Genomic DNA, 19478 nt, shown 5'->3' with positions numbered 1-19478 from the left:
TATTTTAATAATTTGAGGTGATATTTAATTTGAAACAAGATTTATTTGATCAAAACTGTGCATGAACACAAGGCAAATGATTTAAAACTTGTGGAGCCCCTTCCATCTGATGGATATTAGAAGCTTTAGTTAAGTCACATGAAAGCATGTCCTGCAAATGCTGCACCATGTTTGCCTTTCTACCACATGGTAATTAGACCTTTTCCTCTTGCGTAGCAGTCACGAGCTGATTTGCTCTATTTGTTTGTGGCTTTCAAATTTGCATTAGTTCACATAGTAGCTAGGATTAGAAATTTATTAAGGGATAAAGATAGCTTTGCATCTCAGCATTGCTCTCAGTCAATACTGGCACAAAAAATGTCTGAACAAAAAAACCCACATGTATTGCTGCTTTTCTTTCTGCAAATCCCGATTTTCTTTCACTGTTTCCCAGGAGTCTTTTTTTTCCAGAATGGACTTTGTGTTCACTTGTGATCCTGATCAGCTCTGGAATCTTGGGGCCAAATAACTTGTTCTGTAATATGAAAATGAATGATTTTTTTAATCTATTTTCTTTTAATCTATTTTCTGATGGCCAGCCATCAGACCCAATCCTGGTTATGTGGTAAGCAAAACCAGGAAGTTTACTATACCTTCTACAATTACTATTAAAAATATACCATTCTGAAAAATAGGGAACATTTCCTACACACACAATAAAGGAAAATCTGACAAAAAAATAACACTAAAGACTATTAATTTTTTAGTAATATCCCAAAAAGAGACAGTGGGATAATACTGGAGATATGTCTACTAGCAAAATATAGAATATATATAGAATATATAGAATGTGAGATACCAGCTGTTTATTAATGTAAAGCTAGACTTTAAAATACTATGTGATTTTACTAAAAAAAACCAGCAGTTTTTCATTGCATAATGTTATTTTTATATTACAACCATGTTTGTAATAATTTCTCTGTGTGCAATGTTCTTCTCTTTTTACCTAGAAAATGAGGCAAAAAAAAAAAAATAGTTGACTGTGTTGTAAAATAGAATTTGGTTTTCTGTAGGATCTCATCTTGGTACAGTAGCAATGAGTGGAGCTGCAATAGTATGTCAATTGTTAGGGCAAACAGCAGCTATTGTGTTTCCAACAATAGTATGTGCAAACTTTGGGCACTAACACTTGCTTATGACAAAACAGAGTATTGTGACGTGATGCACTTTTTGTCTCAAGTGTCCTGAAATGTTTATTTTTTGATAGAAGGGATCTTTAGTAGCTAATCCACAAAATTATGTTTTATAGTACACAGTGCAATATTTATGGATTAAGCCAAAAAAGCCCATGACGTTACATGGACTGAATCGTAGCAGAAAATAAAATTACCTACATGAAAAATAATTTGTGTGGCTTCTGACTGAGCATTAATGTATCTTTCTGGGTATACAGGAGTGACTTCCTTTCAGAGCATTAAGAGGAAATGGCATTTATTCAAATTCAAATGCAATTAAGGAGACACTTAAATTAGTTTATAAAAGGCTGTTGGTTTTTTTACATACCAAGAAGTCGGAAATAGTAATGACTTTATCATGTTAGCTGTGACAGTGATTCATGGAAGAAGTTACAGCCACAGTTGTCAAGGAGGTATTTTTTTTCAATAATGTAAATAACTTTCTGTCCATTTAGTGCCTTTTGATTGGATTTGGAAAAAGTTCTTAAAGATGGGCAAAAATCATTACTAAAAAACAAGCCGAGCTGCTTTTTCTCTACAGGGAGGGGGGTTACTGAAGATACTCATATTGCAGGACAAGTACTCCTGAACAGTTTGGGGTTGTTCTGTATCAGTCCTATGCCACCTCTCAGTGATGAGATTTGAACAGTCCTCAGATAGAGCATTGGTAAATTATTCATTATTTCAGAACACCCTAAGAGAATTACAAAAATTGCTTAACCAAAGGTTAGTAAAGGACAATCTCTGGATTTTTAGCAGGTTCTAGTAGTTTAGCAGCTGAAGATAAATGATTATGAGCTAGCTTTCCTTAGCTGAGAAGAACCTACTCTTCAGATTATTCACAGAATGCGGTGTAAAGGACTGTGCAGTACAATTTGTCTTAAGGAACTGGGAAATACCTATACACCTTTGGTATTTCTAAGACTTTTCTGTTTAAAGCCCAGTTCAGAGAAGCCTGGGTATGACTAAGAAGTCCTGTGCTTGATTTCAGGTATAAAAGCCCTGGTCCTCAGAAAGAAGGCACAGTTGCAAAAGAAATTCAGAGAGTAGCAGGCTGGGAATGGTACCATTTTTGATACAAAACACCCACCCTTTTGATACTTTTCCTAGATGATGGCTCAGAGGACCTGTGTGAGGAGCATTAGAAAAGCATAACAAAAGCTTTGTTCTTGCATTCAGAGTTCTTACTTTGTTCTTCACACTTCTCCCAGTAGAACAGACAATACCGTAATAATATATAGGCTCAGTGCTTCCTCCCCACACACCTTACATTTTGCACAGATCTGACTTTTGGGATGTTTAAACATTTCTCTACAAGAAGGGCCTTCAGACAGGAAATGGCATGAGTCTCTATTTGAAGGAGAAAAAAAAAAATTTCTGGAATAACATAAAGAAAACCAAACAACAAATGCAGCTGGACTAGAATCAAAGATCAGTGCCAAGCTAAGTTTATTAATCTTTCAAAGAAGAGTAACAATTAGGTCTTGATCTTCCAAAAGCGCTCCAAATGAGAAATCTCAGCCTTTAGTTAGTCCCACAAAGTTTATGATGGTCCTAGTTGGATCTGAGATTTCAAAATTATTGTAATTTGAGTTACTTTGTGTATATCAACAATTGGGCTATTTGACACCATGTTTCAAACACAGTCTTGCAGTGTTCTGATATAGTTAAAAGGTCCACTTCCACAGCAAAATAAAATGCAAATTGATTTCAGAACATTAAGTGGGTCTGTCATAATCTAAAGCTTTGGTATGTGCCAGGAATATTTTTAAAACTTCAATCACAACTGTGTGCCTAGACCAAATCATAGGTTAATTATTTTGAAGTCTCAGGTTGTAATGGTGTGCTCTGTAGTGCTGTGAATGTTTGTATAAATTCTGACTTATCCCAGAGACTTCTAATTTAGACCAGATGCATAAACCAGTTTAAAGGGGAGGGAGGGAAATGGGCAGGAATACTTGCCTCTAGAAATTGAGTCAAACTTGTTCACAGGCACAGTAGCTGTAGAAAGCTATTAACCAATGCTTGTAACTTCTATGCAAATTTCTGAAATTTGAAAATGTTCATTCTGGAAGTAACACTAAGTCTATGTTACACTGCTAAAACAGAGTAGGAAAGCTAACTGCGTTGCCTTAATCCAGGGTGAATTAGGTTCCATTCTCTTTTCTCTGTTAGTTAATTCTTTTGTGTTGTACCAGTAAATTACAGAATCACAGAATGGATAAGGTTGGAAGGGTCCAGCCTCCTGCTCAAGCAGGGCCCCCTAAACCACATTACTGAGGATTGTGTCCAGATGGTTCTGGAATGTCTCCAGTGAGGGAGACTCCACAGCCTCTCTGGACAATCTGTACCAGTGCGTGTTCATCCACACAGTACAGAAGCTTTTCCTCATGTTCAGGTGGAACTTCCCGTGCATCAATTTCTGCCCTCTGCCTCTTGTCCGACTGCCCAACACCCCTGAGCAGAGGCTGGTCTGTTATCTTGACACCCTCCCTTCAGACACTTACAGGCATTGACCTTTTAGGTGTCTCTTCTCCAGGCTGACCAGGCCCAGCTCTCTCATATGAGAGATGCTCCAGTCCCTTAATCATCTGCTGGACCCACTCCAGGAGCTCCTTGTCTTTCTTGTACTGAGGATGCCAGAACTGGACACAGCACTCCAGATGTGGCCTCACCAGGGCTGAGTAGAGGGGCGGCATCACCTCCTGATTATAAGTATCTGTCAAAAAACTTTCCTTTTCCAACAGCTGGTTTGGAATCCACTTGCTATCAAAGCTTTCATACCACTGTTCCTCCAAGCAAGAAACTTACTATTTATAAGAAGTAATTTAATTTTACTTTTGTTTTTATGTTGCACTAATGGCTGAGAACCTTCTCTCCCAGTTAAAGAGTGTCTTTTCAGCAGCTCAGCTCGCTCTGGCAGCACTGTGGGTGATTAAGAGCTTTCAGAGAGAGTTAATCATCTTCGTAGGTTTCCTCCTGCCCTCGCTTGAGACAGGTTAGGGAATTAGTGGAAGAAGGCACTTCAGTGTGATTATCCAATAGCTTTAAAATACATACAGGAGGTGAAGCTTTCTGAATATCAGTAGTGAGCACCTACTATCTTATTTCTGGTAAGCTTACAGGTGGCCATGAGAAATACATATACAAAGCTAGTTTACTGGTCTGCTGAGTGGTTTGCTGGTTTCTTGATCCATGGGAAATTGTCTTGTGATTAATGCATGGGACAAAGATCAGAAAGAGCTACTTCTACTGTTTATTTTGTTACACACTTCCCTGTTAGTTTTTCAGAATCATGCTGTTGGAAAATTGAGTGCCAAAATCTTGTTACAAGGTTTAGCTTGCATTCAAAACAATTTTCAATGCCAAAAGGAGGCAATCTAGAATTGTAAGCTTTGTCCCCCTTCCTTCCAAGCCTGTAGACATTGGAGGAGCCAGTTTGTCTGGTCTCCTGCAGCCATATGCATCTGTCCAGAAGGTTTTCCAGGAAGTGCTATGGAAAGGTAAAATCAGAGGGAGGAAAACATGTTACATGTTATGACCTGGAGACCTTAACTCCGCTGGAAGATTGTTACATGACAGCCATGTCAGTTTATTGATAAAACAAGGCTCTTTTGTCCCAACCTATATCCTGCCTTATGGGCATTAAGGGCAGTACCTTTCTGGGTTGTTGATAGATTCCCCACTGGCTGAAGGTTGCGGTGATGGCCTCTTGTCTTGCACTTCACTTGCCAGGGAAGTGTATTGTAATAGAAACTAATGTAATTAAAAGACATATGATGTTTAAATTTTCAAGGAGTATCTTTAAGAAAAAGTCTGTAATTCTTTCTTTTGGTAAATTGTTATCCGGACAGCTTAGACAAATGTCAAACCCTTGTAAAAGTAACATTTCAGGAAGTGCTAAACTTCTGGAAGTTCAGAGGAGTTCTAGATTTCTTAATTTCATTTTGAAACTGTGTTTTTAAACTGGAATTGTACTTATATATAAGAACTGCAAGACATGCAGCATGTAGCATCAAAACGGACAGGATTTAACATGACAGAAGCAGAAGGTGGCTAATTATGAAAGACTGAAAATGCTTGCCCCATCTTGATTTGTAATAGAATAACCAGGGAGGAGGTAGATCCAAACTGGCCTTACCTTTCTGTTTGATAGTTTTCTAACAGCTGTTTTCCAGGAATTTTTTTTTTGTCTTTCAGTAACATGTTTGGGTCTCAGTGATGGTTTTAATCTTGTTGCTGGTGTTGGAAACTTTCTTTTAATTATGTGTTTTTAAAAAATCTTTGTGTGGGTTTCGTGTTTAGAATCTTTGTTTTGTATCAATTATAACCAAAGGCTTTACTTCCCAGCTCAGTAAGATTTACTTGTGTAATAATACAATGGGTTTATTTGGCTTTAATTTTAAATGTTGTATGTGGGTGTAGGTAATTAAAAACATTTCCTGAAATATGGTGGGTTTGACTGTACCATGCTTGAATTGCCTCTGCTGATCATGAAGAGTTGAATAATAGTCATTTGTCACATAGGGTGTTGACTCAGACACAGATGATTTCAATTCAGATGACAGAGGGTGTTACAAAACCCAGCTGTTGACTCTGCTCCTCTTTCCACAAGTTGCTTTGTCTGTAGCAGGAATGACTGACCTGTGGAGCAGTTTTTGACAGCCGCAGTTTGTGGCCTAATATATTCAAGTAAGCCAATGGTGACTTGAAGTTATTTTAATGCACTGGGTTGGCAACTCCCAACAGTTTAGGAGATGTTTCCAGTGTAAATCATCAGTGCTAGTATAGTAGTGGCAGCCTTTGGAGAAGAGTGAAGGCCTGGTAGGATGTTTAAGTTGCCTGTATTAGTGCATAAATTCTCTGTTTCTGATTCACAGCTAACTTGAGAAAGAGTCTTTGCAGGAGTGTGCCAGCACTTGCAGACAACCACTGGCAGGACACATTTTCTTGGCTCAAAATGATTAATCTCAAACTGAGGCAATTTTCTCCAAGAGCTTTGGTTGTTAATCAAATTTGGAGAAAAGACAACAAGAAACATTAAAACAGATACTCTTCTTTGAGGTTTCAATTGCACTGGGATTGGGAAAGGACTGTTAAGCTTTTTCTGGAAAAGGTACATGGTGGGCACAAGAATATGAGCCAAGAAATTGATTGACCAGGGCTGATTCTATTGAATAAATCAATTGGGTGTTAAATAGGAAGCTACTGAAACAAGGCTACCAGGTAGGCTGCTTAGGAGGGAAGAAAGAAAATGGGTTTGGGTGGTGACATGGTTGGGAAGAGTGCCAATTTTCCTTGCTTTCTCTTCTTGGATAATACCTTGCTGAGCTCATAAGATACCTCTGGGGATTGTGGACTTGGTTGACTTCTCAGCAGAGTCAGGAAAACTAACACTGATAGCAGTAGGTGGAAGAGACAGCCTTATTTCAGTATGTTAGAATAATCTCAGGTTGAGGCTTCTGGTTTATTTGTATTTAGATACCTACTATGTAGACTTTAGATTTTTGCCCTTCAAACAAAGTTATTTTCCCAAGAAGAGCTTAATTCTATTTTTGGTTTTGATTATGCCTTTATAGCCTTTTTCTGGAGTTAAAAATAGAACACAGATATCTTCTATCTAATAAACTTGTGGACTAGATGCTTCTCTTGCCTTTTTTTCTCCTGTATCAGGATTGAATTCCTTGCACTACAGCAACCTCGAAGTCATTACATTGCACTTAAAACCAAAATGCAGAAAGGAATGACCTTTTGCTAGGACTCTGTGTTGTTTATATTGCTAAGCCTGATCACCATCTCCCAGCAAAAGCCAGTTAAATCCTTAAACATTTGTATATATAGTATCTGTTCAGAATTGTCTATTGTTTGCTGTCTGGTTCTCATTGATTATAATGTTGTGCATCTCCACAATGCCCCTATTTGCCCCTTGGATCTTCCTTGTACAGGGCAGCTCTTATCTTCCTTGCTGATAGCATATCACCAATGGTACCAATTAAGAGCTGAAAACACTTCTAGCATAATGGAAAGTTCCACTTTTGCCAGGATGACTCATTAATTAACCCCAGGATGGAGAAGCTTCCTGCGCCAACTGAAGAAAAAGTTACGGGAAGATACTATTATACAGCAAAAGATAAATTGATTGGAAGAATTTTGTCAGCATTGTAGGATTTATGTTTTCTAATACTCTCAATCTGCCTGAAATAAGCTTGGAAACTCACTGAATAGATACTTCAGAAATAGCTTACATCTTGCTTTGCTGTAGGAGCAGACAGACAACTGCTGAGCAGAATGGACTGGTACTAGCAGTGTGCAGAGGCAAGCAGTGCATCCAGGAGGCACTAAGTATCTTTTCCTTCCAACTGACCACGAGCTTTTGGCTTCAAATAGGCCACTGTTCAAATGTAGCTACCAAGTCGCCACTTGGGAGGGAAGGAAGAAAACAGGCTTGGTTTTGGGTGGTGTCAGGGATTGGGAGGGTTCTTGGGACCGTGAAGAGGCCAGGGAAGGCTTTGACTGCTGTGCAGAATGCCCTCATGTGCCTGTCAGACATTGCTGAAAGTGAGTGGGTGGCTGGAGTACAGTTTCACTGTCCCAGCCTGGTGTGAATGGAATGTCTGCAACTCAGGACTTCAGCAAATTTCTCCTGTGGACTTCAAGGAATCTTGTGATCCCTTCATAGTGCTGGGAGCATGATTTATTTTTTTTCAAGGACTCTTCGCCAGATCTGTAAGATAAAGTGTTGTGTCTGTAGCAGGCTTGAACCAAGCAGAGTGGTCTCTACATAAAGACATGTGATGGGTGTAAATATCTCCAGTAAGGAGTTGTAACAAGGCCTGGGAGTGAGAAGGAAGCTCCAGAATCTGAGATTTAACTCCCAGTACTTTCTGAGATAGAAAGAGCTTTCACTGCAGAAATCTTCTCCCTTCAGAACAGGGAAGAAGTAAAAAATTTCATGGAGATACTTCATTTAAGCTAAAAGTGTGGTTTGGACTTGATCTATTAACATTTGGGCATTTCAGGCGTGACAACTGGCTATAAAATGCCAAAATACAGATATTTTTAATCTCCAGTGGAGCTGCCTCATTGATTTCCCCTCAGATGTACACATGTGCAGGGGTGAGTTCTGCTTTTTGCCCCAATGAGTGTCTGTGTACCCAAAATACAAACGGTTAGACAGACTTGTTACCTGATTGTCTCTTTTTGGCTGGTTATCTCAGTCTGCTGTCTGTCTAGGAGGAAAAACAGCTGTGACAGGCTTTGTAACCATGCGGAGTAAATCGGGGGGCGTGAAGCAGAAAGGAATATAACTTTTTACTAGAGACTTTTTGCAAGCAAAAAGAGAGAGATAAGGAGATGAATTTTGTTAAGAAAATGAGCATGCCAAGTAAGATACAGGTTCAAACCATTTGCTCCCTTGAGAAACTTTATGGTTTAAATTTGACATAGACTGTAGCAAGTATCCAAAGAGCCGCCATATGGAGGAATAGCAGCTTGTGTTAAGATCATACACTTAGCAGCTTAATTTCTAAATTTCTATTGAGCAGTGTCTCAATTCAGCAGCAGAAAAAGGGTGCTTCATGGGGAGACTTGAGTGAGGAAAGAGTGGTGTGACTTTTTTGAGTAGATCTTGCAGGTGCAAAAAGGAAAGGTTGGAAAGAGAGAGCTATCTGTAGTGGGGAGAGAGACATGAATCCAGGTGTAAACAAAACTATTTCAGTTTGTTACTCACTGGTGAAGTGACTGCTGGAACTGACTAAATCAAATATTTTCAACATCTTACTAGAGAAATGACCAGTCCAAGGAAGGATAAGTAACACTGGCCTCTTTTACTTAAGTAAAATAAAATAAAAGTTGGACAGAAATCGAATTGTCAACTGCAGTTCTGTACACAATGTAAAGTAGATGTCAGCAACACTCTGGCATTTTGTGCTGCACCCTTTTCTTTTCCCTTGCCTCAAATTAAAGTTTAAGCATTAAAACAGAAACCATGCAGAATCCAGGCTCTGTTTCTCAGTGAACCAAGAGGCTATCGTGATGTTCATGGCGTGTTGTCTCTACATCGGTAGCTACAAGTGCTTCTCCCAGGCTGCAGAGATCACTGGGATCTGCTTCTTCTCAGGAGACTGGAGCTGCCAAACCTCAGCCCTATTACACACTATTCAAAATCAGTCCACTTAGCACCTTTGACTTACAGCTGCAAGGGGCTGACACCCATTGGAGGGTGACCTGGAAAGCCTTACAGGAACAATGTAGCTATCCGAACAGGAGAAGCTGATAGAAAGTATTTCAGCTTTCAAATCTTTATGAGGATCTTCGTGAATCGAGTGCTGGGGTTTTTGTCATCAACACTGTGATAAGCAGAGAATTGCATCTGTAATGGCAGAAGATGGCAGGCATTAAACTGTGAAATCTGAAAGGGTAAAAGGGGAAACAATTTCAAAGTTAATGGAGACTACATGTCCAAAATAAAGAAGGGATGGCTGCTTTTGTTTTCAACTCCACAATAAAGCACAAGGATGAGCAATGAGAAGAATATGTTAGGGGAGGGAAAGAGAATGATGGGGGGAATAATAATCATCTGTATAGAAAGTAAGCTTAGGATCCCACAATCCTGCTCTTTTAAACAAATGTTGACTTCGGTTCTCTGTTTATGGATTTGGAGAGGAAAAAATCCCTGAAAATCTATTTCGCTTGAAGTTACTGGGGAAAATGCCGTTGCTAGATTCTCAGTACTTCAAACTAATCATGAGTATTGATACTTGGAATATTTTGTGTGGCCACACATGAAATATTGATAGATAAATATAACATTATATTAGATAACCTCCAATGTCTCATCCTCAGCTGTGCTGTGTTACTGTGTTTAAACTCATGAGCTATTTTTTCATTTAGTTGGGGCATATGTGAAAGGCTCTTCACCTGTGTAGAAAACAATTACAGTTCCTTCTGTGTTCACAGGCTTTGGATGCAGCCTGAATCCAAGAAATATGAAGAAGAGACGCCTTCTCTGCACTGGGGGATAGATCCTGTATTTTCTGCATTTGCAAGACTCTATATTAAAGATATTACAGAAATGAGAGAATCTAAACAGGTGCCAGGTATGCATTTATTATAATTGATTTTTGTTGTGCTTTTTATGAAGCGTTTGAAGAATACTTCACAAACATCAGTAGTTTTCCATATGCTTAAGATAAGTGACATTAGTATCTTTTAACAGTTCTAAGAACAACAGGTTGTATGTGAAATGTATGTGGAAATTAAGGTATATTTGTTAAAATGGCTTTTCTTTCTCTCCAGAACCTCTTTTATGTTAAGGTAATGTTGTGTGTCCTCTGTGTGGTAGTGCTTGTTATATTCTGACAAAGTTAGTTCTAGAAAATGCTGGTCCTTTCTGGCCATATGTGTTGTATCTCTCCATGGGCTCTACATTTTTTGCAAAAATTTTGACAGACGGATGACATTGCTGGATGTGAGATTTTGCTTTTTCCTATGGATATTAATACATTATAAAACAGATACAAGTTTTGAGGTTTTGTCACCTATTTCTAGATATGATAGATAGATGACATTCTTCATACATTGCAACAACCTTGTAAATTCTGGCCCCCATGCTGGATGTTACCCTGCACCTTTTCTTTCTGAGCAATTGCTGGCAGTGTCTGCTTTGCAGTCTGTGTCCTACTGGTCTGCAGCCAGTGTCACCCACATGTGAGCATTGGCTGAAGCAGCACAGCTCTGACCTTGAATTGCTGTTTTCACTACACAGACTTTAAATAGACTGCAGTGGGTCTTCTGCTGTGGAAGGGTTCATTACTCCCAACTGAGGCTTGACAAGGTGCTAGATTATCAGAGAGGAACCCACAGAGCTTAGAATTAATGAGGAAAAGCAGTAAGCCCTAAGCAGAGTGTGTGTCTTTGGTTTGGTTTTGGTGTTTTGTTTGTGGTTTTTTATTTTTTTCTGTCCACAGACACAGAGCACCCCTGTTTGGCTCTTTGAATATGATTTGCCTTGTAGGTTTTGTTATTCTTCTTCAGTTTTCTTTAACAGCAAGGATAGCAGCAGTGCTATTTTTGCAGAAACAGAGGACTGGTGGTCTTTTTGCTCTTCTCACAACCATGTTTATGTACATAGGGACTTCACAAGCCACAAATAGCAATATACCTATATCTTTGTTATTTAACATGGTGGGAGACTTTTGTCTTAAATCCATTGCAAGAATTAGGCTACAGACTGTTGTTCATGTTTGTCCTACAGTTAGTTTTATTTAGAGGCCTTTTTAAACTGTCTTCTAGTAGTACTGGTGTAGGAAATGCATCTGGTAAGAACTGTTTTTCCTCAGTTACAGATATTTTTATTGTTTTCAAACAAAATACAACACAATTCAATGCCAGCAGAATTGGATTGTGGTTTGGACTTGAGCATTAGTACATACACATGTGAAAATATATTCAGAATAATTAACCTTATAAACACCAACAAACATTTCATGATAGCAGGAGCAGTCCTAGAAAGTACAGTCCTGCTCTCTTTTTTTATCTCTAAATTACCTGAATTTCTCTTCTTACTTCTCTTCCTGTTCTTTTACTTAACTGATTTGGCTTCTGCTTCAGGAACTTCTTCAGTTTTGTTATTACCTTTGGGTTTTTTTAAGATGATCCTAAGGAGGTGGTATCTGTCATGTCAAGATATCAGCCTTTACAGTTGGTACGTTTGAGCTTTCTCCACTTCCTGTGCATCTGGCATTCTGCACATTTAAGCTTGCTTGCAATCCTGTATCATTTTCTAAACCAAACTTCAAATAAAATGTAATTTCCTAGAACCAACATCCTGGATTTTGTTCATTCTCCTGGTGCTGTGTATATACCAAACCAGACGTTTTTCAACATATCTTATTTATTGGCAACAAATGATAGCACAACAAAAACACTAAATTTAATACCTTTTGGGGAAGGAAGAATGTAGGTGTTTGTTGTCAATGCTTCCTTCCTTTAATGGGCTTTTAAAGACCAGCTGAAGCTAAGTATATGATTGGCTATAAATCAGTCATTAAGTAATGGTAATTAAGAATGAATGAGTGCAAAACAAAAAGTTGTAACTAGGAAGAATGGAAAGAAACACAGACTGAATGTCAGGAAAAACATCCCTAGAATGACATCTGTTAGACCATGGCACAGCCTTCCCAGGAAAAAGGTGGGATGCCCTTCACTGGGATTGTTTATATCCTGACTGTACAGATTGCCAGGAATTTACTGTACAAAATGGTCTTGTATTGGCCCTGAGGAAATGGACTGAATGACCTAATGAGTTTTTTCTTTCCATTTTTAAGCATTAGGATTTGATGCCACAGTGACTAATCCCTTAAAACAACACAGAGGGAAGCAGTAAACCTGGCCAATTACTCTGCTGCTATAAATGGTGACACGAAGGCTGGAAAACCTCCCAGATAAAAACAGCAATTGTGTTGTCTTAGCAGCCTTGCAATGAGAGTGGGTGTCAAACTCAGTTGTAACACATAATCACATCATGGAAATGAGCTTTTCTCAGAGTTATCATGCACCACTGCTTTGTGACAGCTTATCAACAAGCAAAGGAAGCTGCAAATAGCATAAAAGGAGGTAATAATAATTAAAGCAATGGCAAACAGCACAGTAATGCTGGTACAGACATGACCAGCGCTTGCCCTAGAGAGCTCTGCATCTATAGCCCCCTGTAGCACTGCTGTGGCTGTTGTGGCAATGGCATATTGCTCTGTGTGTTGTTTACTGGGGTACTAGGAACCTCACTGAATGTGTTTGTCCATAGCTTCAAATATTTAAAATATTTTTATTGCTACCAATATGGACTTAATTTGAACAAATAAACTGCAGGAGAAGTAATTTACACCTTGAAGTCATCAAGTCCAACAACTTTTAATAGGTCAAATATAATTTCATTCTTCAAATTAATTTGGGTAGTTTCTCGGAGAGTAAGGGTGGAGTTCTATGTGAATTTTATGGGGATGGAGAGAACCAGTTTTATTTGGTCTCTGTCATCCACCAAAACTCAGCTTACTAACTGGGGAACGAACATAATAACATGTTGCTTGTTTGCATAATCAGGAGCTTGGAGTCTCTGCTCTACAGACTTACCCTGAAACTAGCCCAGACCTTTTACAGAGATGTTGTAAGATTCAGTGAATGACTGCATACACTGGGAGCATCTCCACTGGGGGTTTCTATAGCAGTGTTTATCTGTGCCCTGGTAAATGGAAGGAGAGGCAAGTGGACAGACCTGCTAAACATTCTCTGTGCCAGACCTGACCAGTGACTGCATGATGAGTATAGCCAGATCTGAGATGATAGCCATAGATGCACCCTCAAAATGTTGCAGTGGATTTTCATGAGCAAAACTTCTGCTTATGAGCTGCTTGGCTGATCACCTCTGATTTCTTCTGAAACTTTCGTGTTTTCTCTCGGTCTTGCGTGAAGAAAGTTAATTCCAGGCTCATTTAAGGCTGCTAGCTATGTAGGACAAGTTATTTTTGGATTTTGGTTTTGGGGTTTTTTTTATACAGAACATTTTTCTGACTCCCTTGCTGCCATGTTTCTCCCTCCCTTTGTAAGAATAACACTTGCCACAGTGTATGGAGCCAAATGTTCCCTTCTGAGTCCCTCGAGTTATCTAGTTTTCAGAAGACAGTTATTGAACATCCCAGATGGCTTATTTCAGTAAAGCAGCAGTATTTGAAAACTGAAGAAAACACATTCACTGAAAACTAGCCAGCCCAGGGTATATTTGGAGCTTATTGCCCTATTTTCCTCCTGCTGGTGGACTGTGAAGCCTCAGTGTACGATGTTTACATTACTGTTTGTTAACAACATTTGTCACCCTCTTGAAAGGGATTACGGAGGGAGGCAACCTCTGTGCTGTCAGAGTCCACTGGGCTCTGATTTCTCACTGTTTCCTGGACGTGTTTCTAAGTGTTATTCAAGTTATCTTTATAGATGCACAGAAATAGCTTTGAAGGGATGTTTTTAGAACGTGTGTTTTCAGAAACTGAAGTTCAGGATGCAGTCCACAATGACTGCAGTAGTGTACTCTGCAGTCTGAGAGGGCTGTTGCTCTCCCCCTGCCCCCACGGCTCCTGTTCTTCTAGAAATGAAAGACAGAATTATGTTAGTTTTCCTTTTGGAGGCTCTGCCTTAATCAGTAACAGCTGCATTGTGAGAAGCTCAAACTGCTTCCTTTGTGTTCTATTATTTATTCTGAAGCCTTATGAAGATATAAAAAAACCCAAAACCAAACAACAAAGCAAAGCAAAACAAAAACCCAAATAAAGCAACAAAACAAACAAACAAACCCCCCCTAATGCCTGCAGCAAACAAACTGTTTTTCAGATCCCAAAGTGCAAGAAAGCAAGAGGTTAATAAGGATATGACACCCTACAAAAGCAAGCTATTGGTATCCTAAGTAGAGCTGATACTTTCTCCTTTTAGTGTTCCTAGTCTGCAGTAATTTAGGGTTTTTTACCTGTGTACGCATTGTATATTAAGATATATTAAATATATTAAGATGTATTAAATATGTAAGAAAGTAAGTTTTTTACTAACAAATGTGACTATGTAGGGTAGGGTGTTGAAAGAAATAGTTACATTAATCAATAATGTTTTGTGCCCAGGTATATTCTTTTATAATGGACATCCAGTAAGACAGGTGGATGTTGTTGGGATAGTGGTTCAAACGAAGGAGCGAGAGGCCTTTTATAATTATGGAGGTAAGGAAAATTTCTTTCTTTCCTTCTTCTTGCACTTACCAGCCTTCTATCTTAGTTACTGTTAGAACTGAAAGGTTTCCTTATTTGATCATTGTCTATTCTTGAAACAAATGTGCTGTTATCCTAATATAATGTGTATCTGCAGCTGAGATTACTTGGCAAATGTAGGGAAGCTACTGTTTATCTCTGCTTCAAAAACAGAGAATTAAATAGTTAACACAGAGTAATTGATTCATTTGGGGTCATGTAGCAAATCTTAATTTTGGTTGTTGCTTTGTCACTGGACTCTACCACTTTTCCCTCCTATATATGCAGTTCTTTTGATCAGATGCAAACAGATTTAATGGTGCCCACAAATGGGAAATCACTTCTTCCATATTCGAACCTTAGAAATCCCTTCTGAATTTTTGTATGTCTTGTCATTTCTTGGACCAAACTTCTAATAGCAGTCAGGAGCTTGTTTATGTTTTGATGCACAAGAGTCTTACAAATTAACTCAAGCATCATAGTACCAGTCCTTGCCAACACCAGCTGGGAGTTGTCTCCTCCCTATTGCTTTTCCCAGTATTCAATTTTATTAATATGGAAACATCTGATTGTCATTTTGTTCAGCTGTCTTTTACATCTGGAGAAAAAGCAGAGTGGAGCAGTGGTGATGTGGCAAGTTTCAAAAGGTGGGGGAAGGTCACCTCACAGTAGGAAGGGGGAGACAAATGTACAGATCCTATTGAAGCCCTTATGCCCAGTGTCTTCCTCTGCCATGGATTTTCACCTGGTGGAGGTAAGTCATGGAGTGCCTCTCCTTCCCAATTCCTTTCCTTGTAAAACTGAGTCAGCTGCAGTTCCTTGACCCTCAGGAGTACTGTGAAGATACAGCTGACAACTTAACCAGGTCCCAGGTTCCCCAGCATCAAACTGCTGCAGAGTGGCATTGACTGCAAATGCATTTATCACTTCAAGAGAACAGAGGAAGACAGAACCAAAATGACCAAGGCAAAACCAATTCCATGGGCAAGGGTTTTCCACGCTGCTCTCAGCATCAGTTTAACAACTAAACCTGTTGAAAATGTTTGACTGAGGCAGAAAGTGAAGGAATAGAAAGAAGAAGAAACTGCAGAGTAGTGGAATTAAGGCCTTAGATCAGCCAACCTTCAAGTGCAGCTCACAGTGAGCCTGACTTCCTGCTGTCCTTTCAGGTCCAATTCCACTCTTTGTTCCAGCAGTTCCTGGTTTGAGTTTTCAGGCTACCTGCCAGGGTGCCCCTCCCCAGCCTGCCCTCCCTTTCAGGCAGGCCGACTCCACCAGTGCAAAATTGTAACTTCTTAGACAGTTTCCTGCTTGTAACTTCTTGCATCTCTCAGTTCAACAGACTCTGGTGAGTCACAGGGGTTGCATCAGTTGGAGTGCCACACACTGCTCGGGACTTGCTCACTTTCCATCTGCTTAAAAGTGACTCACAAAGCAGTTCCCCCTTTGTACTTTACCTCTGATACGGAACTGAAATGTCTTTGTGTCGCTGGCATGATCCCCCCCCTCCATTTCCTTTCTGTCTGCTTCAGAATACACACCACTCACTTTAAAGCATCTTAGGTCCTCTGCTGAAAGCTACAGCCAGAACTGGTGACAAAATCATAATTGTAAAAAGGAGTTCATTGACTCTTTCCTGGCTTAAAAAATAAAAATTACATGCTGTGTAAAACCTGATTTCGACACTTTGATTTGAATGTTTATTGCTATTTTTATGATAAGTTAGGAGAAAGATATCTAAGTAAAATGTACCTTTGATCAAGCTCATATTTTAGCTAATGCACCTTTCTGACCTCTTTTTTTCCCCTTTTCTTTTAAACAAAACCAAACATCATATGTGGGGTTTTTTGTACTCCAAAACTGATTTGAAAGGTTGAAAGGCAGATGCCTTAAAATCAAATTTTAAAAAAACATCACTAGCATCTCAGTAGGTTCATACAGGCCTGACAAGAGCCATACCCTTTTTGTCATAAAGAAATAAAAATTAACACAATTGTCTCATTTAACAGTCAACTTTGAGGTATCCTTCAAATAATTAAGCAAGAATCAAAGAAAGCAAAGCCAAACAAACAAAAACCAGGAAAAAAACCCCAACAAACAAACAAAAAGTAAACCCACAAAAAACCCAAATAAACAAAAGTTTAAATCCAAAGAGATGAGGAAGGGCGGCACGGGGAGCACAGGAAGTTTTCAAAAGTTTGTAGACCCCTTGAGTGCATTTAAAATAGATTAACATTCTCTTGTCTGATTAGAATACAATTGCAAGAGTTCTCATTCATCTGCACTTCAGGAGTTACTTGTCTTTTCGCTCAAAGCTTTCATCTATGAAATTGAAAAATTTGTTTCAGAACCTTGCTCTGCTACCAGTTTCCTTGTGTGGTCAAGTACAGGTTAGTCTCTCCAGGATTCTGTTTTCAGCTGTTACATTGAGGAGGTGGAGTCTGGCCTCCCAGTCCTTCAGTCTTGTTTGGTTTGTTTCCAAGCCCTTCTTGGGAAGCCTGTCTATCTGAGTTGGTGCAAGCTGGAGCATCTAGGAACTGTGGGAATGCAAGAGTGAAATGTCATCTGCCCTGCTTCTCGTTGCCATTGCTGGCTTGCATGGATGGCTTGGCATGGTTTATGAGGGTTCTGACTCCTACTAAAATAGTTGCTGTCTGTCTGTACCAAGGAGAGGAAATCCTACCAACAGATCGTTATCTGTGCTCTGGTACAAAATTAAAGCTGCTGAAATAGTTGCAGACACAGCAGCTCAAAACAGAGATAGCAGAGAGGAGCATAGCTTTGTGATGGAATTTAGAATTGCCTGCATCTTAAAAATGCTGTAGGTTTGCTAACAGGAATGTGCAGCTAAACTACTCAGAAACAGGAAGGCAAGACAATGATTTGAAATTAGACCCCCCAAATAGGGAGATTGTTTTAAAACACGTGAGACGATGCAAAGGCATTTTGCTTTGATGTTATGGTTCCCAGAGGAAATGACTGCAGGTACCAATCAGCACCTTCCTGGTAAACATTGCTGTTACTTTTTTAGTCATGGATCTAGTTTAAGGAGCAGAAGAAAATTGCAGGTTTGCATTTGTGAGGAGTGGAATCTCAGTCTTGGAGATGTTACATTAAAGAAAGAAGGTGCTTGGAGCATTGGCCGGATGATCCTTGACAGACATTTAGTGCCTTTCTAGTTAGAGTGTTTGTTGCACAGGCTGTCTATATACAGTCCCTTGATCTACAGAAAATTGATTCTTCTGACAGTTTTTAGTTTCCTTTGAGTTTTGTCTTTTCCTGCTGTCATCAATAATGCAGTGCCTGGAGCAGAAATCGTAAAACTTATTTTCATTGGATACTGGCAAAACAGGAAAAACAACTCCATGCTCAGGAGAAGGTGTTGAGCAGCGGAAGTGGCATGCATGCCACCAGCACCTACACCTTAAGTTGGGAATTCCTGGCTTAGAGCAGAACCACAAGCATGTACTGTCTTCTGTCCTTCCTGCCTAGAGGAGCTGCCTTTCTGCTCACTGGACATCATCTTATACGGGAAAGGCCAGAGACTCTGAGCACAATATTGGCATGGAAACCAAAGCAGCTGCAGGTAGCAGCACTCCTGGTTTATTCACATGGTTGTACCCCCGAATGTTGAAGTGCTGTTTCCTCACTGTAACGGTAATGCTTCTGTGGTTTGTGCCTGGTTTCCTGTTTCAATTTGTCTGACTTCAGCTTTCAATACTGATTCTTCTTCGGACCTTGTCAACAAGATTGAAACCTCTTAGTATCCAGTATATGTACTGAAGTCTCATCATTTACATTAGTGCCCGATCTTTCTTTGAGAATATACATGTTACTTTGCTGACTATGCACATAAGCACATCTGGTGCTAAGCTACTTCCATGTTTGAATTTGTGGAAATTATTTCAGATATGTAAGTAGGGTTTGGACACCCACTTTCCCTTTCAAACCGTTTGGAATGAAATATCCTTGGCAGTTATCTCCCTACATATTTATGTACCTTCACTTCTTGGAACATGACTACCTGCTTTCCTATTCTGTAATTCTTGCAATTTTTTTTGCAGTGGATGATAGTACTGGAGTTATAAATTGTGTCTGCTGGAAAAATCCCATGGTAGCAGAAACACCTTTATCAGGTAATTTATCCAATAAATAATTCCTCTTTTGACTGTATGTTTTTACTTATGTCTGTCTTACATAATTTAGTAAGTGATCAAACTTGCAGAGAGCAAATTCAACTGTTCAATTTTTTTTTTTTTTTTTTAAATTTTAAACCACCACATCATACAGCCTGGGCCATTTTGGGAATTTTTTATTAGTTTTTGTGTTGTGTTCAATGGTGATGCCAATAAAACCATTACATTATGTCCTATCCCTGCCTTTTACTTATTTGAGTAATGTGATATTTCAGTTCTATGCTGTGACATTGTTCAGAGAATCTGCCTCTTAAAGTTCTTTCTGTGACTTCATCTAGTAAGGAGCT

The 19478-nt window shown here is 39.2% G+C and overlaps 1 protein-coding gene and 1 long non-coding RNA gene across 6 annotated transcripts in view; one reads left to right on the top strand and one right to left on the bottom strand.

The window, feature by feature from the left end:
• STN1 (STN1 subunit of CST complex) overlaps positions 1–19478 on the top strand; it is a 44520-nt gene that overhangs the window by 5368 nt on the left and 19674 nt on the right. Inside the window, exons 1-4 of one of the 5 annotated variants that reach the window (XM_069019958.1) lie at positions 5826–5906; positions 10173–10312; positions 14873–14968; positions 19060–19131. In XM_069019958.1, the coding sequence (XP_068876059.1) occupies positions 10180–10312; positions 14873–14968; positions 19060–19131 (301 nt within the window). In that variant the 5' untranslated portion in view covers positions 5826–5906; positions 10173–10179. Of the gene's footprint in view, positions 1–5825; positions 5907–9565; positions 9633–10172; positions 10313–12541; positions 12831–14872; positions 14969–15580; positions 15750–19059; positions 19132–19478 lie in introns of those variants that run through there. The other 4 variants (XM_069019960.1, XM_069019961.1, XM_069019959.1 and 1 more) reach the window with 4 other exon arrangements.
• On the bottom strand, positions 4463–5691 carry LOC138112610 (uncharacterized). Its single transcript, XR_011151778.1, has 3 exons — positions 5356–5691; positions 4873–4970; positions 4463–4707 (listed from the first exon to the last, which is right to left on the bottom strand). It is a non-coding gene; the product is annotated as an uncharacterized lncRNA (long non-coding RNA).

Source organism: Aphelocoma coerulescens, chromosome 6, assembly GCF_041296385.1.
Source record: "Aphelocoma coerulescens isolate FSJ_1873_10779 chromosome 6, UR_Acoe_1.0, whole genome shotgun sequence".
In the NCBI taxonomy this organism is placed as follows: domain Eukaryota; kingdom Metazoa; phylum Chordata; class Aves; order Passeriformes; family Corvidae; genus Aphelocoma; species Aphelocoma coerulescens.
This window is presented reverse-complemented; position numbering and strand designations above follow the sequence as displayed.